Here is a 27,111-nt window from a genome sequence, read left to right as displayed (position 1 = left end):
TAAAGTCGCCCGGAAGGAGACGACAAATAAGTCGACATAAGTTGCAAGTTAAGAGATTGGTAACGGGTGTGAATAGAATTTAATGCGGTACTAACAAGAAGAAAATTATGGTGCCCGAGATCTCAGTCACGACAAAACTAACGTCATTTCAGTAAGGTTAGCAAATGAGAATAGCGAGGACTTTCAACAACAGCAAAGAAAACAAAGCAAAGGGAAAACATCAGCGGAAGTACGTCGTCGGATGATTTTAACGTGGCATTGCGCACACAGGCACACCTGTGATCGCGGAGTGCACCGTTTTCCAATGGCATGCTTCACGCCCGCTACCCATTCCGAGCGCTTCTGCCGACTTCTAACATACCTGAACCCTCAGTGCCAGCGCACGACTGGGCCGTGTGCTGACGCGCCGCGCGGGCCGCCAGGTGGTGATCAACGCCGCGCTCGGCTTCGACTCTTACCTGGTGATGCGACACGGCAGCCGGCCGCCGGGCGCCGCGCCGCCCGCCACCGACGGCGTCGACCGGCGCCAGCTCATCCCCGGACACCAGCTCGGCTGCTACTTCTGCAACGACGTCGTGGCGCCGGGCAATGTGAGCCGGGTCACAGGACCGGGCGAGGCGGGCTGTGGGAATGGAGGGGGGACTGGGGTGCGAGTGGGATCAGGGGGCGGGAAGTGGGGGTGTGGGTGAGTATCAGGACTGATGGGATGTGGGTGGGGTGGGGCTGAGTTTCGCAAAGATGACTCCTAGAATCGTGGTGCTAGCTGAGGAACCCAAGGCTGCTTCAGCGAAACGTACTTTGATATCGTGACCCAGCTTTTTCCGTCGTTCTGGTCGCGCTTTGTTAAGCGGTCGGAATTTGCTACAAGTCTGAACACACCACTCGAAAACTGAGCCTGATTTGAACCGCGTGCAATTCTTAGCATAATTTACCCTGACCATTGCACAGATCGCGTTGTTTCCATCGAAAGCCAGCCCCTGATAACTTTCCCGGCGTTGGAACGGTTTTTCCATTCGTTTGTTATGCTTCACATCTGTTCGTAGTTGATGTCCTGCGCAATATCATCTGCCGTTTTAGCACGCATGCTCTGCCGCAGTTGCGTTGAGTGCGATTGAGCTTCAGCCACTCAACCACGCAGGTGTCTTTACTAAGGTTTTGAGTTCCGTGATTACCGCGATGTGTTCGCCCCTAACAGCGTGTCAGTCCAAGCTGGCCGCTTGCTGTCGGACCGAAGGACGATCAGTTCGTGGCACAACCGTGGACTGGTGAACATGACATGGTTAAAACCCATCAAGTATGCTAGCCTTCTTTATCGATGCCAAACGTCCGTACACTTTTTGACGTCAAGCTGTTTTCGTGCCGACTCGGCTGTGCCTGATTGTGCCGCCGGTGACCGCCAGGTATCGTCAGCACCTCTTCGCATCTCTGCCGTGTTAGTCGTGCCGATGGGCAATTCTTGGAAGGCGCTAAGTTAAGTGTGGCTTGTTTCGCCTAACGGTGGAACATGCCACACTTACCCTACGGTCACGATTGTTGCGAACGGCAGTTTTGTACCGTTTGCTTCCGTAAAGTACCGCACTGTGGATCATTTCCTGTAACGGTTCTCCGAAGAGTTCGCTAGCTTCCGGAAAGGCAACGTTGGAAAGCCCAGAGGCGATCAGAAATCCACCGGGCACATGTAACACCTGCAGAACTCACCTGTTATTCCTCAAGATCGGAAACACGGGTGCCAACGTCGGCGTCGAGGGGCTCCGAAAAATGTCATTCCTAAAGAATTTAGGTACAAGAGCCCTTCATACTAGTGTGGGAGAAACTGCTGATAGAACCATCCATCCGAAGGAAGAGAAAGAAAAGCTTTATGCAAAGAATTAACGACAAGAAAACATCCAGAACCAGGCGTACAGTACAAGCATCTGGAAAATCAACATCAGCATGTAAGCCATAGTCGGGTGGCCAACGAACCGAGCCAACAGAGCCACCTCCGTCCTGGTGATGCCCAAGGACAGGTTGTCGGTGGAAGCTGGAGTCAAGGCACAGCTGGAACCAAGGGACCACGAGCTGGGTGGCAGCGTTTGCTGTCAAACAATGTGTATTTGGAACCCCCGCCGTTGACTGCTGAGCTGCCTGCAGCGCAGTGCTTGGCTGCGCGGTGTTGACCCCCGCGTCAGCGCAGTGAATTTGGACGAGGATGCAGGAGGCGTGCTAAAGGTGACCTGCAACATACTGCAAGGTTAAGGTGGGCCGTCGGCCAGCTGACCTGAACGCCAGTATGAAACAACTGCTTTTATCGGGCGCCGCTTTCGACGTGCAGGAAACGTGCACAAACACGACGTGACTGACCGAGCACGTAGGCCTGGACGGCATTAGCTGCCTAACCGCGGCAATCGATGGGAAAGTGGCATCTGCGACTGCACGCTGGTAGATGAACGAGATGTTTGGATGTGAATTCCGTTGAGCCAGCAGTGATATCGTATTTTCGTGACAAGTGATTTCAATGTCATAACATTATTACAAGCTGAGTTTGGCGGGACACTGTCTCGCATTGCAAAGAAATAACTGCAAAATCACGCCCGGGCGTTATGCGTGCTTGTTTCAATGCTATTTCGTGTGTGATATGAAAGCATTCGCTAGTTTACTGTCATCTGGCAGTCGGCGCTCTTCCGTGAATTAACCCAGAGCCCTGATTCTTCCGGGCAATATCAATTGTTAACCTCACGGAACCCGTATGGCTCGTTCCATCGCAACCTGTGGTGTTGCGAAGTTTGGGCGGCCAAGTACGACAACTGCCGGACAATGGAACCCACCCGCGCCATGTCTGCGCGCTGCCGAACCTGGGCCCTGCAGCGAGGTCCGCTAGCAGCGGCCAGTGATTCCAGCACCGTGTGACCGCCCCGGGTGTGCCCTCGATCTGCTGCCGCCGACGGAGCTCCTCTCTTAATGGGCAGCGTGCACCGCCCAGCCGACGGCCTCGAGTAAACGCTACGGGAGAGCCTCCGCGGTGTGACCCCGCAGCGCTGGAGCGGAAGGCTGGTGCTGTCGTGCGGCAGCTGTCACAGCTTCAGCTTGAGCGCCTCTGGTGCCTGCGGTTGCCGCGGAGCACCAGCTCGCTGCGGAGCGCAGCCCAGTCGGCCGGTACACACTGCGCCCTGCCGGCGATGGCCGTCCTCCGGGAGTGGGGGAGAGGTGTGCCTTGTGAAAGGCATCTGCTTTTATACTGGCCGCGCCGTTCGGAAGTTATTCTGGAAAAACCGTTGTTGGAGGGGCAAAATGCCCCCCCCCCCCCCCCCCCCCCCACCTCCACCCGAGTGTTAAACTAAGTGTCTATCACATCCCCGAATTTGTAAAATGGTAAAGCGCGAATACGGACTTGGGGCACTCGCTATTTGCCCCTGACGAATGGCCGGCGGCAGCGTCCGTGCGGCTGGTCAGGTGACGTCAGAGCGTTGCGGGACGTTAAAATTCCGCGGCAAAATTATGCTATTGACCTGGAATTTTACGAGCGGTTGGTGACGGGCTGACGCGATAAGGACTGCTTGACTTGGGTTCTGATTCCAGAAATGCATCTAACGAAAAGGCTCGGTCTGTATTTTAAAAAAGGACAGATGAACATAATACATAGACGCACATGTTGTTAAAGGTCTTTTCTCTGCTTCAGTAAGATTGTAAATGACTTGCAGTAGGAAAGGGTAGGGCATCGGCGTTCTGCGTGACTGAAATGACACGGTCCGCGCCGTGGGCAGGGCGTTACCGCGTGGGGCAGCGAAGGCTGAGCCCATTTTGGGATGGACCAGTGGCGTACTCTTCTTTCGAGATTTCATATAACGTAATGTTACCCTTCATCACTGGACTGATTTATGATTTTCCGTATCAGTCACATACTGTGTGAAATAAAGTCGAAGTGTGATCCACCGATATAAGTGTGCTAAAACGCACTAGGCTATGTTTCGTAATGGCTCGCATTTCTGATGCAGATTTGATTTTTTCAAGTATGGATGTTATGTCCGGAGTTAATTTTATTTTCCCCCGAACGTTTGCAATTTATGAACGTTTTAACGGCAGCTTATTCCATTTGTTTGTGGTGCTGCCCATCACAGCATTTTGTCTGACGTTCAACCTATTTCTGTTTGCTTTTGATGGTGACTGGGACCACTGGAACCCTCTAAACGGTACAATATCAACATAAATCAACACAATGCGTGGGCGATGCGTAGCGTCATGTTACAGCAGTGTCCTGTTCGCTTTCATTCTTACGCATGTCGTGGACGAATGGAAATGACTACTAGCGGATGCTTTTAAGGTGACATTCATGAAACTATGGAGCGGAAGCTTCGGTCTCTTGGCCCACAACATATCGAAGCTTGCCAGAACGTGAACGTTATCCGAAGAGGTGCAGGCAATGCCTGAAATAACTATTGTACGTATGGTACCGTCTTTAACTATGTTTTCATAGTGTTTTTCACAGCGCTTAGATGCTCGGCTAAGCATCTGCGACCTTTGGCTGCCAGCGTCGGTACCGATTTTTCATTGAACCCAGTGCAGCCCAGTGTGCTTATAGCTTTCTGTCCCGTACCGTTCCAGTACCGCCTTTTGGTACCCGATGCTGATGCGAATGAAACACAATCCTTAATATCGACCAATTTCCAGTTTTCCAGCATTATACATTGAATAATTCTACCGCACTGATGCCAGGTCAGAGGGCACGTAAACTGCGTCGTCATTTGGGCATCCGGGGTGATTACATCCCCCGGCATAACTGCTGCTGCTGCACAACCGTCTGCTGCTAAAACATGACCTAACGCTGGATCAAAGACCCAATGGATACATTTTGCGTCAGCGGTGGGTTTAAAAACGCTTGGATTTCTGTCATAGGCTACAAGGCCAAGATGCTCGATAGTTTTTAATTATATCAGGTTGACCATTCCACGGTTACGCAAAGAACTAATGGTCCCTCGATCCAACAGCGAGTCGGTCAGCGCGGACCGACAGGTCCGTAGAGGCGTAGGCATCAGCGGCAGCCTCTGGATTGAAAGCGCAGTGAAATACATCGGCGTGGAGAGTGGCTTAAGCCAAATGCACTCATTGCAAGCGGGACTGAACGTGCATGCTATAACAATACCCATAAAGTAATCATTAAAATAGAATTGCAGATATCACCGAATAAGAAACCTGATGACCAAATTCTAACTGTCATTGCGCCGGGAAGCTTGAATTTCGGTAAAATTTAATAAAACGAGATTTCAGAGAGTCCCGGATGGGTTTCTACATGAAATGCCCGCGTTGTATCAGCAAGTGCTCGGCTTTTGGATGATGAGTTTCATGTCTGTTATACATGCAAATCATTTGTAACGTAAGAAACGGGGTGATATATCTTTATCGCTCTCTTGATTGCTTGTTCTCCCTCCTCCGTGCTTTCCTCACTGGCTCTATGTCTCCTCTTTTCTGTTTCTTTGTATATAAATGCATATGATACAGTTAAAAATCCTGTTTTTCCTACCGTGCAAAGAAACTGGAAGGACGTTGCGTGTACAGTGCAGCATTGTCCCATCGTTCCATGGCATGACTGGTGGAGAAATGCCTACCGAAGTGGAGCTGGTCCCACTTCCAGTAACCCTTTTGGACAGTCAGCATGTAAGTTAACCCATACAAGCGTGGACAAAAAACAACGCACGGATACAATCCGAGCATGTGGCAGACCGAGCGCACGTCCGCCTGTGTTTGTGCCGGCAGTCTGTTCACGACCGGACGCTGGACCAGCAGTGTACGGTGAGCCGGCCCGGAGTCAGCATGGTGGCCGCCGGCCTGGCCGTGGAGCTGGCCGCCGCCCTGCTGCAGCATCCCCAACGGTTAGTGCGCCCGGTCGCCGCCAGGGACGTAGCCGGCCGCTGTTGCGCGCGGGCCGCCGATCGAAGGGTGGGTTCTTAGTGTGCCATACGCAACAGAAAGGTGTGAAACCTCACTATGATCTGCCTCGATGTAAATAACCAGTATGTCGGTCCGAGCATCCGAAGCCTGGTCTGGCCTTGTGTGCCGTCCACCAGATGCACTGGTGGTGCAGCGGATGTGCAGAACCAGCTGGAAGTGGCGGTAGCAAGTAATGATACGCAAGGATGAGTGTCATTCGCTCTTGTTTTCTCAATCACGCTTCGTCCTGCATTCCCGCATTGTCCCATTCTTCTGGAGCAGACTTGCATGCACTTACCATGAGTGGGTGTATGTGCCCCCCCCCCCCCCCGTCCGAGCGCCGAGCTCGAGCCCCATGGAGGGCTCCCTGTGCGGGCTAAGGCTCTGCGGACGACTTCCAGATGTGTTGCAGTGCGTGGTTTTGCCCTACCAGTACACACTCTTATCCATCCCATAAGCGGAGGAGGGTGTGAACTGCTTGCTTGTGTACTGTTAATCCTTGCTACAGGCCGAATGGGCTATAATCCAAACCAAACAACTAAATGTACAAATGAGAAGAAGATTAGATATCGGTTGTGCCAGTTCTTACCAATGCGTAGACTTTTCGACTGTATGCTTTAATATTTTACACGCTGCCCGTGAGATGTGCCATTTTGTAAGCTGCTTGACTTTCCGGATGGTTCCAAAATCACATGGATGATGTTTAAGCCGGCTCACGACTTTGATCTCCCACTGAACGGCAAGCTTTGATGTTCCGTGGTCACGAACAAAGATAGTGGGACGAAGGTGGTTTACGAGAGGCGTTGTTCAGTTGCACAATGTTCATGAATTTCCGTTTATCTGTGATATTTAGTAGCCTATCTAGCCATGAAATATTTAGTTTGTACTTATGTAACACAAAGGCTACACAGAAGCGTTATAGGGAGTGTTCCACCTTTGGGGCATATTTCACAAACATACTCTAGTAAACCACAGAAGCAGTCACGCCTTCGAGTTCAAATTACCCTGCCGACGCTTTGCAACAGAATTGCCCTTCTTCCCCGCAGTGGTGACCTCCGCCGTCACGGCAACCATCGTGCGCACCTCCACTGTTGCGAATAAAAGAACATTTCTGATTGGCCTGATGCGGGCAAGCGCCTGTTACCGAGAAGTTGGTTGGTTGAAGTGTGAACCAGTCCGAACCAGGACCAGAACCAATTTGAACATGGAGCATGTGATACTCCCATTTTCAAAGCCAACGTGCGCCTCGAAAAGAGCCCGTGCGGTAAACGCCATAGGGTAGAAATCAAAGCCAAAGTATAACGTTTCGCTTAATTCGCGGAATAATAGCTTGATGTTTGCACACCTTGTCTAAACAAAGTGTTTCAAGCTTTCGTGGCATTTATTGCACATACGTTTTGACAGATAAGTGCGTTGCAAACGTCACAGAACACACGGAGGAAAAAACAGGGCAAATGAAATGTAATACTTTTATAGCGGTGAGCGGGGTGTCTAGTGAGATTTCTCCCGCTGGAACGGCTTCTTGAAATCGAAATTCTGAGCTAGTCAGAAGGATATAGAAAAACTGGTATTACTCATCAAATCGTATGCGGCTGGTCTAAAACTAAGGAAAAGTACAAAAAAGGTGGGATGCTCCCTTTAAATAGGTGGCCTGAACGGCGTCACCTTTCATCTGAGGTATGCAATCATGAAAAGCAGGCAACGATAGGGAGCTAATGTGACACTCCATTGGGTCGCTCTCCGCGTAACACACCGAATTTTAAAACGTTGTTGAGGTATTTCGGAAGCGGCAATATTCCGGACGATATTTTCGGCTGAAACGGCTTTTTGTAATTAGTACACTGCCTCGTTTGAGATTAAATCGAACGGAAGAAATTGTGTGGGCTGGTTCATTCCTGTTAAATGTGCAGGTGCTGGCGGGTGACCTTGGCAGCCAGCTGTAGATAACACCCCGCTTGGATTAACGTGTGCACAAGTTATGCGGAATCTGCAATTAATCATAGGCATGTGGACCGTAACCGGTCTGGACGGATTGCAGACATTTCTTCCGGAAGTGGTCCGAAGCAGGTGCGGGATTACAGTCAGAAAAATTTAAAGAAGCTTAAATAATATTGGCCTTGGTGTGCAGGGTATCACATGCCGCAAAATGATACGAGCGATGGCATGTGGGGCAGACATGCAAAACAGCGTGACCTGAAGATGAGACCTCACTGCAAGCAGGATCGGTCAGCAGCCTTAATTCGTAACCGTCACGGACTGCAGCTGTCGGCCGCGTCGTAAGCTGTCGTCAGCCTTTGGTCGGCTGCCAGATCGCTTCATCCTGAGCTCTTCCGTCACTCCCGTTATGGCAGTCGAGGCTCGGACGACACGTGGCGCTCCCAAATTGAAGCGCCGCGGCCCTGGCGGCAGTCGTCACTGCGCCCAACTTCCCGACGAGCGGGGCCCGGCGGCGGCGGCGGCCGCTGTGTAACGCCCCCGCCGTCGGTGCGGAGGCCGCGCCTTCTCAGGGACGCGATCCTCAGATGGTGGCAGGGTGCGCTGGAAGGCGGTGGATGGCGTCATTCGCCGGGCCGGTCGGTGTAGATGCATCGGTGCCGTTTGTTCATGGTAGTGTCGCGCGAGTCTGCCGACCTTGCCCTGGCGCTGTCCGCCAGGGGTGCGGCTGAGCCACCTCCTCGGGCCTCGTGCCGCTCGCCGCCGGTAGGCACAGCTCGCATGGCAGGCCGGGGTGCCCTCGTGACCCCAGCAGCGCCGCCGGCGGGCACAGCTCGCCTGGCAGGCCGGGGTGCCCTCGTGACCCCAGCCGCGCCGCCGGCGGGCACAGCTCGCCTGGCAGGCCGGGGTGCCCTCGTGACCCTAGCCGCGCCGCCGACCCGTCCGTCGCGTGCCGTTTTGAGGAGTGGCCGAGGCGGAATCCGCGCGCCGCCGGTGGCATCCGAGACGTTTTAATCACGCTGTCTAGGACCGGTCCGCTTATCGCGGCTGACGCGCTGACGTGCGCTGACGTGGTGGCAGCCGGTCTCCCCAGCCCCGCGGGCCCTCTGCCCCTGCGCGACTCACCTGCCCAACTGGCCTCCCTTGCCCGCTGGCCTCACCCGGCCTGCGGATCGGCGTCCCCTGCCCGCGAGTCGGCCTCCCCTGCCCCGTTCGCCCCATGCCCTGTCCGCTTCCTTCGTCATGCCGAGCTCCCCTGCCCTGCGGGCCTCCCCTGCCCTGCCCGCGAACCTCTCCTGCCCTGTCCGCCCCCTGCCCTGTCCGCCCCTTGCCCTGTCCGCCTCCTGTGTCATGCCGGGCTCCCCTGCCCTGCTTGCCTTCCCTGTCCTGCCTGCCCTGTCCATGGCCGGTACACCTTCCTCTGCCGTGTCCTGCCCAGCGCTGACATGTGCCGGTGGCGGCTTGCCCCCTCTGCCCGGCTGACAGCGCCAGCAGCGCCTCTGCCGACCGGCTCCTCTGACGACGTTGGCGCCAGAGCTGCGGACATGCATCAGATGCTATTTGGATGTGGAATGCTTGTTGCACATTGATGGGAAATACGATGCCGCAGTGCTAAGGCGTCTTTGTGTATGGTCGACCGCTAAGTCTCTTTTAAAACCACGTTTGTGCGGCGCCACATGCACGCCGCCCCGCGATCGAAGACGTGTTCGTGCACGAATGTGGTTCAAAAACAACTAAGTCTCTCGGACCCGTTACTTATTTGTTCCACCGCATGAGCAAGTGCCACTGACAAAGTGCTCATGTGTTATCGCCTCGCCCATGCCACGCGGCGATGTCGTGCCGGCAAATGTGATGGTGACCGTTGTCGTTCGATGGCTGGCCAATGTGCGGCATGGACAGTGATGAGATCGCCCAATCATTTGTGGGCAATGCATGCACCTACACCGCGCATGGTTCCACGTCTTTATGTCCTCAGGCTGCTGGAAGCTGAGATCGGTCCGGTACTCATGCCTATAAGTAACTCACAGTAACTTATGCAGGATATTGCTGAAACCGCGTGAGACTATGATCAGTTCTTGCAGAAGTGTTATTTCTTGGAAAGCGGGCGACCGGACCGTAACAGGACGGTTCTCCCCATTGCAGATTTTATTGGCTTAAATGAGACTTGCTCGACCGGCGGCCTTGTTCGTTATGGACTCATAGAACACGTGCCTTGTGCACTGGGCACCTTATGGCATGTCCCGTCCAGGCTTGGCCTGAGGCATATGAACCGTGGCTTGAACCATGGTTCAAATTCCTTAGGCAGAGTCAGTGCGGTGTAACTTGTGGGAGTATTTCCGCAACCCGTATTCGGTAGTTTGCTCATTGCCGTGTCAGAAGCAAAGTCGGTCACTACCGGCCTCTGTGATAAATGACTGCTCTGTTATGGACTGAGGATGTTCAGCACGACATACAAAGCACATTGCTAACCTGTAAAGGTGGTCTGAGTGGGACGGGCTGAGCAGAAACCTTCTGCTGCATCAAAGCGTCCCAGATGTGTGGCCAAAAAAGCTTGGATTGCCGAGCTCTCTTGACTTATTACCACACTGTCATCTCAGTGCTGCATCAGGATTGTTGGGCTTCTGGCCACACACTTGTATAAGACGTGCATGATAAACCCTCTTGCAAAAGGTGTTCGGCTTCGCCAAAACGCGACAGCTGTGTTGTTCACCGTGCGGGCCGGAGCCGGCGCTGTTGCCGGGGTCTGGCCGCTCGCTGTTCAGTACGGAGCGGCGGGAGTCCAGCCCAAGCGCCGATCCGTCTGACCTGCCTTCGGTGGCGTTATTTTAGGGACGGCGCGCCGGTCAGCCCGCGGTCGGACGGCGCCGAGGCGGCCACTGCCGGCCCGCTCGGCTCGGTGCCTCACAGCGTGCGCGGCTTCCTGGGCCCGCTGCAGCAGCTGACGCCCGCCACGCTCGCCTTCCCCCGCTGCACCGCCTGCTCCGGCCCGGTACGACAGCAGACGGGCCGGCTGACGGGGCAGCGCATGTGGAGGCACGGGATGGGATGGAGAGGCGCGACGGATGTGGAGGCAGGAGAGGGGATTTCGAGGCAGAGGATGGGATGGGGAGGGGCGACGGATGTGGATGCAAGGGATGGGATGTGGAGGGGCGACGGATGTGGAGGTGGGAGAGGGATGTGGAGGGGCGACGGATGTGGAGGTAGGAGAGGGGATTTGGAGGCAGGGGATGGGATGGGGAGGGGCGACGGAAGTGGAGGCAGGAGAGGGGACTTGGAGGCAGGGGATGGGATGGGGAGGGGCGACGGATGTGGAGGTGGGAGAGGGATGTGGAGGGACGACGGATGTGGAGATAGGAGAGGGGATTTGGAGGCAGGGGATGGGATGGGGAGGGGCGACGGATGTGGATGCAGGGGATGGGATGTGGGGGTGGGAGAGGGATGTGGAGGCAGGAGAGGGGATGTGGAGGCAGAGGATGGGATGTGGAGGGGCGGCGGATGTGGAGGTAGGGGATGGGATGGGGAGGGGAGACGGATGTGGAGGCAGGAGAGGGGATGTGGAGGGACGGCGGATGTGGAGGTTGGAAAGGGGATGGGATGTGGAGAGGCGACGGATGTGGAGGTAGGAAAGAAGATGTGGAGGCAGGGGATGGGATGTGGAGGGGCGACGGATGTGGAGGTAGGAAAGGAGATGTGGAGACAGAGATGTGGAGTCAGGGGATGGGATGGGGAGGGGCGAGGGATGTGGAGGTAGGAAAGGGGATGTGGAGGCAGGGGATGGGATGGAGAGGGGCAGAGTGTGGGATGTGGAGGGGCAGTGAATGTGGAGGCAAGGTATGGGATGTAGAGGGGCGACAGATGTGGAGGTAGGAGAGGGATGTGGAGGCAGGGGATGGGATGTAGAGGGGCAGGGGATGGGATGTGGAGGGGCAGGGCATGTGGAGGCAGGGGTATGGAGGCAGACGTGCTCGAACACCTCCCGTTGCAGCCGGCCGGGACCTACTCGCCCGCGCTGGCAGCACTCCGCAGCCCAACAAGGGCTGCACGTGCGGCTAGCACTCCGCAGCCCTCGTCGGTCGGTGCGCTCGTGGGCTGACTCCTGGGCTGGTCCGTGTGCTCTTGGCATCCTCAATACAGCCCTCTCCGCAACATTCGGTCTGACCCGGAGCCAGTTTACAGACAAAAAACAGAGGAACACATCAAAAATATTTCGCGAGCAGCTTAAAACACATGCTGCACCACTCTCGTGCACGTGTTGCAGCGTTTTTGTAACGGTTTTTCCGGAACGGATCAAACGTTTATAACACCGCCAAAGGTAAGCAGCCTTATGCGAACAGCACGAGACATGCGAGTCCGGGAAAATATCACAATTCAAGATAAAATTGACAAAGATGCGACTAACTCCTTGCACGTCACCTGACAGGATGTAGCGTTCGGTCCCGTGGGTTTCTTCGAGCATACGGCAGTGTGTCGCAGACGTCCTCCTGCGAACAGCATGCAGATGTTGTAAGCATGAGAGTAGCTGCGACTGCACTAGGCTCCTGCAACACTCAGCAGCTGGAGAATGAGGTTCTGGTGGCTGGCCTCCAGTTCTGGGTGTTTTGTTCTTGTTGCGGCGCTGGTGTCGCTTGTCGACCGTGATTTCGCGACGGCTTTATGTACAGCTGCTTCTACTGTGATGAGAGGCTTCTCGGACCATCCTGCTTTTTTCTCCTGGTGCTGCGGTTCTTTCCTGATGACCCTGAGATCCGACAGGCTGGTTTCAGTGCAGGTCCCACTATTCACACCTGTGTCAATGGGCGGCTGTGTGGGAAGTTGAAAGAAACTCGCCTTTCCGTGTTTCTGGAATAACTTCCGAATCGCACCAGGCAGGCTCATCGAGTTCACAATGGGCTATCTCAATCACTCGGGCGAAATTGATTGCATGTTCGGTCACAGATACCGCATCAATATTGAATGATTGCAGGCCAGTTCTTGTGTGGAGTTTTCAGTTTCCTGTCTCGTTTTGGTTGGCTGTGATGAATGACGTTTTCATCAGTGATCAACCCTTGATGCGCATCGAGGATGTGGATGTGCCTCGTTTGCCAGACGGGGTCAATCACAGCGTACCAGACCGTACCACGTGATCATCAGAGGTCATGTCAGACTAAATAATACGCGTGGAATGGAAATAATAGGTTGCGACTATTTGTGATGCAAAGTCGGCAAATGACAGAGTTCCAAACCAATGGCCCTTAGACGTACGCTATCATGAAGCGAGAGGGTAGAATAGTCTTACCCGATCATGCGACCTGGTGTTTAGCCAGGATGGGCCGGACCGCAGCCATTGATCGTTTTTGACACCTTGGTATTATGTTTTGAGGTACAAGAACAGCCTCGTCCGTATGGTTCTGGTTACACATGCATGCCAGTGATGTTATTGGTTCCAGAGGGCCCCGACGTGCTAGTGATGTTACTGATTCCAAAGGGCCCTGGAGAGTTCTTTTAAGTTTTTGTTTATTTAAGAGATATTCGGTGCTATATGTGACATCACCAGCTAGGTGGCAGATGCCAACTCATCGGTCCCCGGCGAGCTTGGGCTACTGGTTACCTTTGCTTTCCATTTTAACTATCCCAACTGTACGGTGAGGTTATAGGTGACTAGGAGAGGTTGCATTTCATTCTCTCGGCCGGTGGCGAGTGGTGGAACATCATAGACGGTGCTGGGCTATAAAGCCACGTTTTCGGGCCCTCGACACCTGTACGAGTCAATGTCCTGTGAAGCTATTTCAATAAGCCAGTTTGGAACGATTCAATCAATGAGAAATGTGTGTCATCGAAAGGCCAGATGAGTGGTCCCCACCGAGATGGCCCGAATGAGTTCGTGTCGCTAGGGGCCCTGTTCGCACTGGTGGAAAGGGACCCGGGCCATCTTTCTCTGCTCGTCATGCAGTTGTCATTGCTGGCGAGGGCGCGGCTCCGTTTGAGCTTCCATGGTTGTACAGTTATACATCGATGGCGAGGTGATGAAAAGGCCGTGCTCGGAATGTCTGGAGTCGTGACTTGTGGCTTATCAGTGAGCCATCGCTATCACCGCGGGATCGCGCTGGCTATTTTTCCGCTCACCCAGTTCTTGTATGCACATCTTTGTTCGCATGCAAGGCCAGGTATTTTTATATGCGCCTTTTACTGTAAAGGTCCACATACTTTTTTCATCAAATACCTAGACCGGAGTGATGGCAGGGCGCATGGCCGGAGAGTGCTCGCGCGTGGTTGCACGTGCGTATCTCAAGTTACGAATGATGCGCATATGCATGAGCGCACGACTTACGCCAGGCACAAAATGAATTTTAGAAAATGTATGCATACGCGTGGTTTGAAGACCCACATAGCTTGCTCCCACACTAACGCACTACCCAATCTATGCGCGCATGAACCCCTGGTCTTATGGACATACTTCTCGGTCACTTTTTGCATTCGTGCAAAGCTCAGATAGCGCCGTTCTGGTTGCAGGTGCTTGCAAAATACCGAGAAGAGGGTGAGGAGTTTCTGCTGAAGGTTTTCAACCGGTCGGGCTATCTGGAGGATCTGACTGGCTTGACGGAGCTGCAGCAGCTCACTGAGGCCACAGAGGTACGTGCACACACACACGCCCCTTTCCCGTTTCGTGATCGGTCGCGATTAGCGCAATTCCCTGGGGCGGCAGCTTGCTTCGTTCATGGCAGCATCAGTTATGACGGAACGGCAATTACGGATTGTCGTTGAAATTGTTGTCAAAGATGGCTTTACAGTGGTCATTTCGTGTGCGCGTGGATGTGCGCGGGGTTTGCAATTCAAAAGATATTCTTTTAGATTTCTGGGTATGGTGCACGAGCGGTTCTAGAGAGCATTCACCTTCCGACGGGCGCTGCAGTCTCCATGCACTCGGGCATCAGCAGTGTGAAAACCCGCGGCGCCTGACGCGGAGCTCAGTCATTGGGTGTCGGTCTCGGCTATATCATATCTGAACAGTCATGACTAGCAAACAATTGTCGTCACAATGCTAACTGCCAATGTCATTCACGTGCAAAACAACGACGCCTCCCAGCACTTTTCAGAGCATCGCGGGAATAACGTGAGGTTCTTGGCAGCCCATGGCTGTTCTAGGGCGTCCATGTCGTCTTCTTGTGTCATTTCCCTGGCAAAGACTAGCTCAGCCACACGTCCCGTCCTGGAAATCGTGCAGGCGCAGTGTTGATGCTCGAGATGCGAGTTCATTTGGGCAGTGGCGAGCCGCATGCCTGTCGGTGTTCGCCGGCTGAGGTCGCTCTCCGCGATGTGCAGCGCCGGGCGGCATTTCCTGAGTGTGGCTTAGGACCAGTTTAGGTCCGATTAGCATGGGTGGGAACTAACACCACTCCTCTGCTGGGCCCCTCCTTCTCCGTCTCACTCGCAGCGGTCATTGGGTATGAGCCGGATTTAGTGTGGGGCTATCAGGTCATGTAAATACGTGTTTTGACCCGAGGTTTCCCAATACCTTCGCGAAGTGCATTGGCACAGCTCGTACTCCAGATCTCATTAAGGGGGGGGGGGGGGGATGCCTATAACACTAATGTTGGTGGTGTTGGTACTAGTGCAGGACGCGGTGATGGTCATTATGTCGGTATATGGGGGAAGATGATTATTTGTATGTCATTTTAAGCGGGGTGTGTTCGTAAATTCCAATGCCTTCGCTTTCGTTACCTTTTTCAACCACGCGATCAAGCCCAAGCCTGATAGATCCTCAACGAAACGACAAGAAGAAGGTTCACCGTCAGCGTAACGCGTTAGGCCCGTGCATCTGGCGTGCGTCGTAACGCGTTAGGCCCGTGCATCTGGCGTGCGTCGTAACGCGTTAGGCCCGTGCATCTGGCGTGCGTCGTAACGCGTTAAGCCCGCACATCTGGCGTACGTCGAAAGCGTGCTGAGAACATTTTGTTGACAATTGATGCGGTGTTGTTTGACATGCACTGGTAATAGTCACAGAACTGGAATGCCAAAATTGGCGGCTGAGGCAATTGGCCTCGCTTGGTTCTAGTTGCATAGTTGGGCCAACTGTGTGGTGTGGGCCATAGTGCCGCTGTGTTCGACTGGCCCCGTAAATTGCCTTGTGCGTCACCTTTCTCGGTTACCAATAGGCTTCCCAAAACAGAGTTATCGTCACACGAAACACAAACCAATGACGATATCGACGATTGCAATTAGCTGATTAGCATTACCGGATTCCGCCGTAGGTGGTGTATTAAGGGGAAAAACGGGCTTAGCCTTCGTCGATTGGCACAATGTGGGGCGAGCATGACATCTTCGTTGCATGAGCTAATAAACAAATCAGTGCTAAGGAACAGAGGAGGTCTTGACGCTGACATCAGAAGACAGCAATACAAGACACGGAAAATGAGAAAAAAGACGCAAGTATAAGAATGCATCTGACTGCATGACGAACTGCATCCATTCCAATGAACAATTAGCGTCACGTCCACTGCCCGCCGCCGAGCAGCGCTGACGGTGACACGCACTCCCCCGCCGTTCTCCCGAGCAGCGACGCGCTGTCTCGCCGCCAAGCAGCGCTGACGGTGACACGCGCTCCCCCGCTGTGCCGGGGAGCAGCGACGCGCCGGCTCACCGCCGAGCAGCGCTGACGGTGACATGCACTTCCCCGCTGTGCCGGGGAGTAGCGACGCGCCGGCTCGCCGCCGAGCAGCGTTGGCGGTGACACGAACTCCCCCGCCGCCCCTGGGAGCAGCGACGCGCTGTCTCGCCGCCGAGCAGCGCTGAGGGTGACACGTACTCTCCCGCTGTGCCGGGGGGGTAGCGACGCGCCGGCTCGCCGCCGAGCAGCGTTGGCGGTGACACGAACTCCCCCGCCGCCCCTGGGAGCAGCGACGCGCCGTCTCGCCGCCGAGCAGCGCTGAGGGTGACACGCGCTCCCCCGCCGCGCCGGGGAGCAGCGACGCGCCGGTTTACCACCGAGCAGCGCTGACGGTGACACGCGCTCCCCGCCGTGCCGGGGAGCAGCGACGCGCCGGTTCACCACCGAGCAGCGCTGACGGTGACACGCGCTCCCCGCCGCCCCTGGGAGCAGCGACGCGCCGGCTCACCGCAGAGCAGCGCTGACGGTGACACGCACTCCCCCGCTGTGCCGGGGAGCAGCGACGCGCCGGTTCGCCGCTGCCGATGACCGCACGCAGCTGATCACGGCACCGGCACGGTGCCGTGATCAAGATTTGGCCGCTGAGGCACTTGAAGGTGGCGAACACACCACACACATCGGGTTGACGTTGAGAGGTTTTGACGTTTGAAGCGGAAGTAACGCAGTTGCTGAGTAAGCGAAAGGCTTCCAAACGTTTTGCGGTAAACGTTGTGTAAGCTTTGCGCGACCATACGCTACAGTTAAGATGATTAAGTATCGGTAGAAACCTATCGCTGTTTAGGCGTTTTAATCCTGTTCTAGACCTACGTTTGGTCGTTAGAATTTGCGGGCTGCGGTGGAGTTGTTCAAGCGTACCCGTCAGCCGTCCCCTTGACGTTCTGCGGCTCTGTAGGATCATTGGTTCGTTCGATAAAACTGAATTCCCTACAGAACATTCGTGTGTGCTATATTGTCTTCGGTGCTGCAGAACATCGATTGTTTTATATAGCAGATATATGCCGTGCGGAAAAAAATATGGGCTTGGAGTATCCTTACTCCCAGAGCATGTCAACTTGTTCCACGGGACCGCTAGCGTTATGACCTCCACCGCATGATTGTCAGGGTAGACCGCACATATAAAGCAAACGCCCCGATATGTCCCGCTTGCGTCCAGAGAGGCGCTGTCTCTCTCCCTCCCCCCACTTCTCCTAAGCGCTACCTCCCTCGAGTTAGATTGCTCACCGCCCGCGAGTGGCCGCCAGGTCCCGTGTGTTGACATGTTCGGCCGCGGCCACGTGTGCGCGCCGCCTGCCCGGGCATTGTGCCGGAGGGCGGCCGGCCTCGTCTCTGGCCCGTCGGCGCGTCTCGGTGCTGTCCCGCCCCACGGCCGGCCGTCGGGTCGTTCTCCAGGCTGGGTGACGTCGCTGAACTCGTCAACCCCCGTCTGCCGCAGCTGTGGGAGCTGGATAACGATCCGGACGACTTCTGAGTGGAGTGTACTGGCGGGTGGAGGACAGCGCCGGCGGACTCCGAGTCACGGGCAGACTCAGGGTCTCGGAGCGGACTCGGAGGCCCGGAATAGACGCCGAGTCATGGGGCTTTCACGTGGCCCACCGCAGACCAGGTAACAGTGTTGAAATAGCCAGCCAGCCAGCTGGCGGGCCATGGACTGCCGGCCACAGCTTCAGGCGGAAGGAGTGCAGGCCGGAGTGTGGCTGGCGTGAGGACTGTGAGCCGGAGCGTAGCTGGCGTGAGGACTGCGAGCCGGAGCGTAGCTGGCGTGAGGACTGTAGGCCGGAGCGTGGCAAGAGGGAAGACTGCGAGCCGGAGCGTAGCTGGCGTGAGGACTGCAGGCCGGAGCGTGGCAGGCGGAAGGAGTGCAGGCCGGAGTGTGGCTGGCGTGAGGACTGCGAGCTGGAGCGTAGATGGCGTGAGGACTGCGAGCGGGAGCGTAGCTGGCGTGAGGACTGCAGGCCGGAGCGTGGCAGGCGGAAGGAGTGCAGGCCGGAGTGTGGCTGGCGTGAGGACTGCGAGCTGGAGCGTAGCTGGCGTGAGGACTGCAGGCCGGAGCGTGGCAGGCGGAAGGAGTGCAGGCCGGAGTGTGGTTGGCGTGAGGACTGCGAGCCGGAGCGTGGCTGGCGTGAGGACTACAGGCTGGAGCGTGGCAGGCGTTAGGACTGCGAGCCGGAGCATGGCTGGCGTGAGGACTTCAGGCCGGAGCGTGGCAGGCGTGAGGACTGCAGGCCAGAGCGTGACATGCGTGAGGACTGCTGGCCGGAGCGTGGCACAGGCGGGGTGGCCACGCTGCGTGTTGTGAGCCAAGACCGGGAAAGCGAGGCTGGGGCGCATCCAGAGAGTCCCAGAGCCATCGGAGGGCCAGAATCACGCTGGGATCACCGGGTGATCCAGAGACGGCGCGTGCGCCGGTGCAGGTGCCGTTGGCGTCAGCCGCGCCGGTGGTCGCACCCGGACCGCGCTGCGGTAGTGTCAGCGACTGCAGTGTGTCGCCGGTGCGTGCGCCGGTGCAGGTGCCGTTGGCGTCAGCCGCGCCGGTGGCAGCGCCCGGACCGCGCTGCGGTAGTGTCGGCGACCGCAGTGTGTCGCCGTTCGTCAGAGGCGACCCGTTGCGCAAATGCTATGCAAATGTATGCAAATAAAGTGTATCGGTCGAATGTGCCCGTTTGCTGGGCTGTCTGTTTTCCATTTTCGTGCTGCGGATCACGTGCTGCCCGGCAGTTGGGTCGTATTATGGCATCCATGTGCGCCACATTAAGCTCACTTATCGTGCGACTCACCCGGTGACCCCTGGCTGTTGGGGCTCGGCGACAGGGTGGAGAAGTGTGGTCGTCTGTACCGAACCGGGGCACCCGCCGCGCAGGGCAGTGTCGCCGGCGTTGTTAAGAGGTATTGGAATGACTGTGTTGCGCTACGTTTGTCTGAGTATGCTTATGAGTGTCCTGTACATATAAGGGCGGTGTGTAAAACATAGCGCACGTTTCATGACAGTATTTATACCGCCCGCTGCGTTGCATTCCAGTCTCCGGTCAAGACGCGTGCCGACGACGTTCGCCAAAAGCTATTATAATAAAGGAGTCACGGATCAAATATTTGAGACAGTGTCACTGCTAACGTGCATGGCCTCAGGGACGGTCAGTACAAGCTCGTCTCGAACGTGTAGGAGGCCTGTCAATGGAACGCTGGCCCTTGGGTTGTGGAAAATACGAGAGCCCGCTGGATGGTCGATAATGCGACGAATAGCGTCTGCTGGGCCGATGGCCGGTGTGCCGTGCGGTGGAGGTGGCAACAGCCGGGCGCCGATGGCAGATGTTTCGGCCGCGAGCCTTGTTCAGTCCTCTCGACGGTTGCCAGGAGCGGGCTCTTGGGTCCGCTCCTGACGGTTTCCAGGGCGACCTCCAGGGTCCAGCCCACAAGCGACCAGCCCCGGGGATGGTTGGTGGGGGTCAGGGCGGAAACCCACAATCGTGTGTATACTCAATACATCGATTGATGTCCGTTGAGATGAGTGCCTGTAAAAAGAGCGTTCAGCTTCTGTACAGGCCGTGCTGTTTTCTACGGCGTACTCGTTCCCCACACGGAGCGATTTTACGCCAGAGAGCTTCGTGGCCCGTGCTCAGGGTGACCTTGCCCATCACCCCGGCCTCTGGACGGTGGCGCTGATTATCTGACGTAGACGGTCTGGGCTGCGGCAGTGATGTGACGCCCGCCAACTGTCCGAAGGATTGCTGGATGTCTGCTGTCAGCCTACTGTGTTCTGTCGCACCTCGTATCAGCGATGCATGCTTTTGCGTATCAGTTATCAAAGGTGCCCACGCGCCGACATAGGCCGACGCCGGAGGTGCCCGGTTCCGGTCGCACCCCTCGGCGCCGGTCGACCGTGCCGCGAAGCCTCGCGCGGCAGACTGTTTATACTGCGGCGGGTTCATGGGAGGCGCGGGCGCAGGTGGATACAGCCCGTAAATATGGGTCTGGTCCTAAACACGGCGGCCCGGCTGGGCGCCCGCTGGCTGGCTGTCTAGACACGGCCGTGTCCCGAGCCCGCCCCCGCCAACGGTCGTCAGCTGCCGCTCCCTAATGGAAGGGACAAACTATTGCATACAGCCACCCTTGTGTAGGTATGCACATATATGTATATATATATATATATATATATATATATATATATATATATATATGTGTGTGTGTGTATATATGTATATATATATATATATATATATGTATATATATATATGTTTAAATAGATAGATAGATAGATAGATATGTGTGGGTGGGTGGGTGGGTGGGTATCGGCGTCGGTGTATATGTGTGTGTTTTGTGGTTTTATGTCTGCGAATAAAACAGGCATGTTGACCGTTATGACGAAGCAGATCTACGAACAGGTCACGTGTCATGGTGATGACAAGCGAGTTGCACGGTATATCGACCGGTTTCTCCCTCCTTCATCCCCCAGATCATGAGTTTTGTCGCCGTGGCTAACTGATCTGCGGAATCTAGCCGTGGAATTTTGAGCTCGATCTATCGCGCAGCTCCAACTCCATTGTCAGACTGAGGTAACCGGTCTTTAACCGGGCACATTTTTAGCGGGCTGCGTTGCGTGGCAATTTTTTGTTGGTTTCGAGTACCGCGCTGATGAAAACTGCTTCTACAATCGGTTTTATCTGATCTCCAATCGTCCGAACCGCGTCGAACCATAAAAGTTTTGCGAAGTTCATATTGTCCCTTGTTTTCCGTTTTGACCTCGTGATTTCTCGACCTCGTGTCGCGAGATTCTGAACAGCAAAGTTTCAATGATAGGGGCATGGGGCTGTTCCAAAAAAGCATCTAGCAACATCATTGTTGCCTGAAATTATGATGAATGGGTCTGTCAGGTGCTCTTCAGCTTCAGTGGTCGACTTGTAATTCGTTGAACGTGTAATTGGAGGCATGGACCTTCCTTACGGGGGTGCCCCCAAACGACTTGGCATTTGGGGCGTTGAAATCCACGCAGTTGGTGAAAGACGGATTAATGAAATGAAAGAAGAATTAATGGACCCGACCTTACGCAGCACCCTAGCGTCCTTGAGGAAGGGTGCATGCCAAGCACTCTTCGTGAGTTGCAGCTCTGACTCCGGAGTTTGTCGGCATAATTGTCGTTATCCGCATCAGAGCATTGTGTCGTCAAAACGCGGGTAAATATCTACCTGGACCATCATTGTACCAAGGTGCTGTTCAGCATTTTGGCGTATGGACCTGGTATCAGATGTCGTCATGGTGCCATAGAAAGTAAATATGATAGGGTTTCCCCACAATCATTGAAGCTCCAAATCGTTGGTTTTCCGATAAGCAACAGCGTACTCAAGAGACTAATGCCTGTTGGCTTCCCCTTTGTGCTCCCTTAACAATGAGCATGTATGTACGTAATGAGTCAGTTTCATCAGTTAAGTAAGCATTATATAAGCTTTGGCGCTCGTCTGGTGTGAGATCTTTTACAAGCGAAGGGGCAGGTCTGCACGAGGCGGCACGGTGAGCTGCACGCTGGTTCCAAGTTCACGTTATGTTCATCAGACGGAGCAGAGCGTGATTCTCTCAATGGCAAGTTCCTCGATGAACTGACCAATGGGTACGGCTCTCAATCTTTGCTTCGTATGGGAATTGTTCGATTGCCGCTCTCGTCCTCGGCCGTCAGAAATGTTGCATCGCTCACTCGGCGCGGGTGTAATTTTCGCGCCCTCATCCTGTTTTCTTCGGCCGCGTGTCGGTTCTTGGCATCTGGTGCTTGCAACGCGTGCCGTGTGTTCGCTTTGAGTGTAAAATGGTTGCGCCGTTTTCAGCTTGCTGACCTGCGTCAGGCTGAATCGATGCAGTTTTCCTTTTGGAACTTCTATAGGTGCAACCGCTGTTAGAAAATTGCTTGTGATAGCAAACCAGCAGCTTCTACGTTGAACTTAGTATGCAACTCTAAATGTCGAAGTTGGTGCGGACAAGCTGTCTTCATGACCTTCGCGAAATGCGTCATTGCTGAGTTTGTTTTCGTTTTTTGCCACGCTGGTGACTATGATAATGATGAATCGAACTTAACTGTAACGATGATAAGGATATATAAAACATCATAACGATCTGAGAGTGATATGATGTCAGTCCAATGATGCTCGCTATGCATGCGGCGACGTATGGATTGCGCGCCACGATAACCCAAGAATAATTAATATATTATTTAAATTAGATTAAATCACCTACAACTATTAGTTGATTATGCATTGTATTAACTAACTAACCCAGCACTTCTGCGTCTGAATCTTATCAGGCGAGCATATGCAACACGTACTCCTCTCTGTAGTTTCTGGGCGGGCTGTGCGCTGGGGAGCTGCGGACTGATAAACTGTGACCACCTTACGTTGGATGGTTACCACGTCGGTGCTTGAGACAACAGCAATCACATCCTCACGGAATCGGGATGCCCACGCCCAACACAGCAGTGGCGTAAATGTACTCCACCAGTCGAATTCTTGCGGATTCGTGACGCCCACGTCCAATACAGCAGTGGTGGAAAAGTATTCCACCTACCGCGAATTAAGTCGGAATACGGTAGGTGACGCCTTGCGTGTGGCACCGCGGTGTTGCATAAAGTGCTGCCAACTGAAATACGTGCGGCCGCCACCCGTGAGTCGGTGCACACAGCGCTCAAGCGGCGCGCATTGAAAGGAAATTAGCTTTAATGATGACCTGCCTGAATCACTCTACGCTTTGGCTAGCTGTGCGTTTCCCGCATGTGACTGGCCACCTGAGTGTGATGTTCGTGTTCTCTGCTATTGTTATCATCTCTTTTTATTCGTTTAGTTATGAACACGGTCCAAAAAGGCGCTGCAATATCTTAACAGTGCAGATGTGTGGTATGTGCAGTACGAAATGGATGAATAAACCAATATGCTGAGACCATTGCCTTAAACCTGCCCTCGACAATGCCACAATGCTCCAGCTGATAAGTGCGATACAAAGCTCAAGTCGTCCTGCTGATGCTCATGGCGCATAAGCGCGCGCACACACACACACACACACACACACACACACACACACACACACACACACACACACACACACACACACACACACACACGCACGCACGCACGCACGCACGCACGCACGCACGCACGCACGCACGCACGCACGCACGCACGCACGCACACTCCTGTCCCCCCAATGATGAGTTGGGCCCCCAAAAAAATTGGCTTGGCCCCCCCATGTTTTTGGCGGGAGCACTACAAAAAACGTGGGTAAAAGATGATCACAACACAAAAACTATCTTTTTTGATATTTCTGCGTAGTGGCGTCTCGTGACACTCATAGCAAAAAGTTATGGCTGCTCCCACCATAAGATACAAATCGTGACAGCTGAGCAGATAAACGATGTAATAAACTTCACATACCTAGCGCGATAAGACACACAATGGTTTATGAGGTTAAAGTGAAAAGCTCTGGAAAATGGGAATGCCCTAAGTCCTTCATGACTAACTTCGTGCCCGTCCCCCACAACCAAAATGCGTGCCGCCTCCCATAACCACCATACAAGAGCACCATCTGCGCCCTAAGGTGGCCCCTAAATCGGCACGCGACGGCAAATCTGTCTTTTTTCCCTGCTGGTGTATTTTCCTCTTCTTGAAGAAACCTCTTCAGTTGCATTACCATGAGCCCCGGTTCGAGTGTTATTTTGAAGCGAGGTCGCGGTGAAATACGGTGCTCTGACTAAAAATCTGCGCGGAAATTGCGAGAAAACCTGCAATTTGGCAGCTCCGCGAGCTGTGCAAGTGAGAGATAACACTTATTTCACAAAAGAGTGTGAATCGGGTGCTTGAAATGTGTGTGATCACTGGCGACGTGTGCCAGTGGCTTGTATTGGCCTTGATGTGATGGGGATTGTGCGTGCGAGGTTTGTACTTCTAGGAGAGAACATTGTTTTGGTGTTCTTTAAGTCGGCTGACTGCCAATCAAATGTGATATATTGATACCTGCCTGTACCTTTATGTTTGCGTTTAAACATGACAAAGGAACCCTGGCAAACTAAAAGAAGCACTAGCACTTATGTTGCAGGTGTGTACAAAGGCAAGCTGGCACTTCATTATGATCTTGCCAACATGCTGAACCTCGTGAGGTATTACAACGTGTAATTAATCCATTGCGTGTCGTACCAGCAATTCATTTTGGCAGCAGGGGCTGGTGCGTGCAGCTCATTAATGCACGTGCTCAGTATAGGCTCACATTATATGGCTTTGAAAAATTGTCTTTCCCTAAAAAGTTCTGAAAATATAGAGCTGTATTGTTACTGATGCATTTTGCACTGCCTTCCCAAATTTTGAATGCAGGCGAGCATTGCTCGTGAGTCATCAATGACATAGTCACTGCAACTTGCGTGAGATGCTGGGTGCTGAGAAAGGTTGAAAAGTATTGCTGTTGGTTTCTTGCATAGCACTCAATAATATTTTTATCATGAGCCTTGTGTGCACTGGTAGCTTCATCACTTTCTTGCATTTTTCCCATCCAACCATAACTACATGCACTTGTCATGTTTCCAGCCTTGTGCAAGGTCAGCATGTTTGCAGTGTCATTTCACCACATGTAAAATTTTCCCGCAATTTTTTATAGTAAAGCAGCGTGATGGCTACAGCATGTTGCGTGACTGTGGAAGTGGAAGATGTGTTTGCATCATTCCCATCTATGTTTTGTGGATTCCCAAAACAGGCTGAGCAGATGATGCCCCTTGTTGGTTGTCTGCTTTGCTGACAGTGATTTGTATCTTGTATCATGTGTTTTTGGCCAGTCATATGTCAGATGAGGAGTCTATATATATATATATATATATATATATATATATATATATATATATATATATATATATGAAAAGTATTTACTGAGGAACGCAACCGCACACCTCACCAATCACTGTCACTCGCCTTTTCATGGCTACTCTTGGCATTTTAGTTCCGTCCTCATTTATCTTACGTTGCATTTCCCCGAAAATTAGAGACAAGTGCCCCACTCCACTTAACGTACTCGACAACACAAGAGCTACCAAATCAAACCCTCGCTTCATTTAGAGGGATTTTGTAATCTGGTAACGCATTCTCTCCATACGGGCCGACAAAAAAAATCCAAGCATCATCGTCAGCCGACGCGTGACGTCACAGGCCACGTGTCTTTGGGTTTACATGACGTGACGTAGGGCGAATGCGGGGCCGTGATTGGTGCTGGCAAGTGTGGTGACAACAGATCGAACGCGGCTTTTGCTATGGTGTTTGCGTGGCGTGAACTAAAAAAAACTGGGGGTGCGTAAAAACATTGCATATGGCACGCAGATGAAGATTGTGGTGCATTTTTTAAACAAACCAAACATGAAGCATGCAAGCGGCTGAATTCGCTGAGGCTCTCGGACTTGAAGGTACCTGGTGCCTTTGCCCTGTGCATACATAGGCATGATCTAGATGTAGGTTAGGCAGGATATAGCTATGAGCGTCCAGGTTCTGCGTAGCCTTGTTTGTACTTGGTGGTTTCAAGTGAGCTCAGTTTTGAATGACACCTTAAAACCTCTTACAGAGAAGCATATATTTGGTATGTGTGGTTAGACAATATCAGGTAGGAGTGAAAAATTCACATCAAATATGGGACGAGGAGTGAAAGATTCCCTCTCATAGCGTGTTGCTTGACACCCGAAGTCGGCAATTGGACACTGATTTTGATTGGCAGTAATTTTCGGTGACTGCGGCTAAGGCATTCCGAAAAGCGCAAGTACTTTTGACAAAATACCGGTCAACGCTAGCTGTTATTCATTGAACTGTGATGGATCTAGCTCTCGGTTTACGTCCTACCGCGTCGTGATCGGCTAAAAGATGATAAGCCCCGCCGCCCTGTGCGTAGTTGGCGTCGCTTTGGGCCAGACACCGTTTAGACTTTTAAGTGATTTCCATGTCTTATATTATCTTACGTCGTGCTGTTTGTTTCATGTATTCATCTGCTCCCCGGCCAAGAACACACATGCATCCTTAAAAACGCCCAGAAAGTGCTGGGTCCATAGTTCGCTTGTGAGCTCGCGTGACGGGCTGTAAACATCGGCCCACATTGCACCATTATGATTGCCCGTCCTCTCTTCCGTCAAAAGGTGTTGGTCTCGTTTGCCGCGGCCCCGGCCCGCCGGGATCTTTGGGCTATCTCCTGTCGGCATTGCAGTGCTACAGGAAAGCCAAATCCCAGCCAACAGCTTGCGTGCCAGTGGCTTGAAATTTCAGCGCAGCTTTTAAAGCACTAATGCACTTGACGAAGCGGCATGACAGAGCGATCAGTGGTTGCGGAAAGATAAGCACTTCAAAAATGTGACTAGTTGAGTCGAGCCAGGCCGGGGAGTAATGGGGAAGTCACACGGTTCACATTCCTTACCCGGTTAGTTGACGTGAACACAAACTCGGCCGACAGCCTCGCCCGAAATGAAACCCGGCACCGGCGCTTCAAGAGGTCCACCCGAAGCAGCCTGGCGCGTATCCTTGTCGCCCGCCCCGTGCGTGCATGACCCTTCCTCGCCATCTGAACATTCCCGCGTGGTGCAGAGGTCACGCCTCCACGGAGCGGGCACCTACGATCAGGGCCCCGCTCCAGCTCGTAACAGGTGCAGT

At 53.8% G+C, this 27,111-nt stretch overlaps 1 protein-coding gene across 1 annotated transcript in view; it reads left to right on the top strand.

Moving 5' to 3' along the window:
- Positions 1-18,107, top strand: part of LOC119107374 (ubiquitin-like modifier-activating enzyme ATG7) — a 33,133-nt gene extending 15,026 nt beyond the window's left edge. Inside the window, exons 11-15 of the mRNA XM_037230807.1 lie at positions 423-590; positions 5,728-5,843; positions 10,666-10,825; positions 14,326-14,445; positions 17,913-18,107. Coding sequence (XP_037086702.1) covers positions 423-590; positions 5,728-5,843; positions 10,666-10,825; positions 14,326-14,445; positions 17,913-17,948 — 600 coding nt within the window. The 3' untranslated portion in view covers positions 17,949-18,107. The remainder of the gene's footprint in view (positions 1-422; positions 591-5,727; positions 5,844-10,665; positions 10,826-14,325; positions 14,446-17,912) is intronic.
- Positions 18,108-27,111: the final 9,004 nt, after the last annotated feature.

The sequence above is a fragment of the Pollicipes pollicipes genome, unplaced genomic scaffold, assembly GCF_011947565.3.
Source record: "Pollicipes pollicipes isolate AB1234 unplaced genomic scaffold, Ppol_2.1 Scaffold_6686;HRSCAF=7923_pilon_pilon_pilon, whole genome shotgun sequence".
In the NCBI taxonomy this organism is placed as follows: domain Eukaryota; kingdom Metazoa; phylum Arthropoda; class Thecostraca; order Pollicipedomorpha; family Pollicipedidae; genus Pollicipes; species Pollicipes pollicipes.
This window is presented reverse-complemented; position numbering and strand designations above follow the sequence as displayed.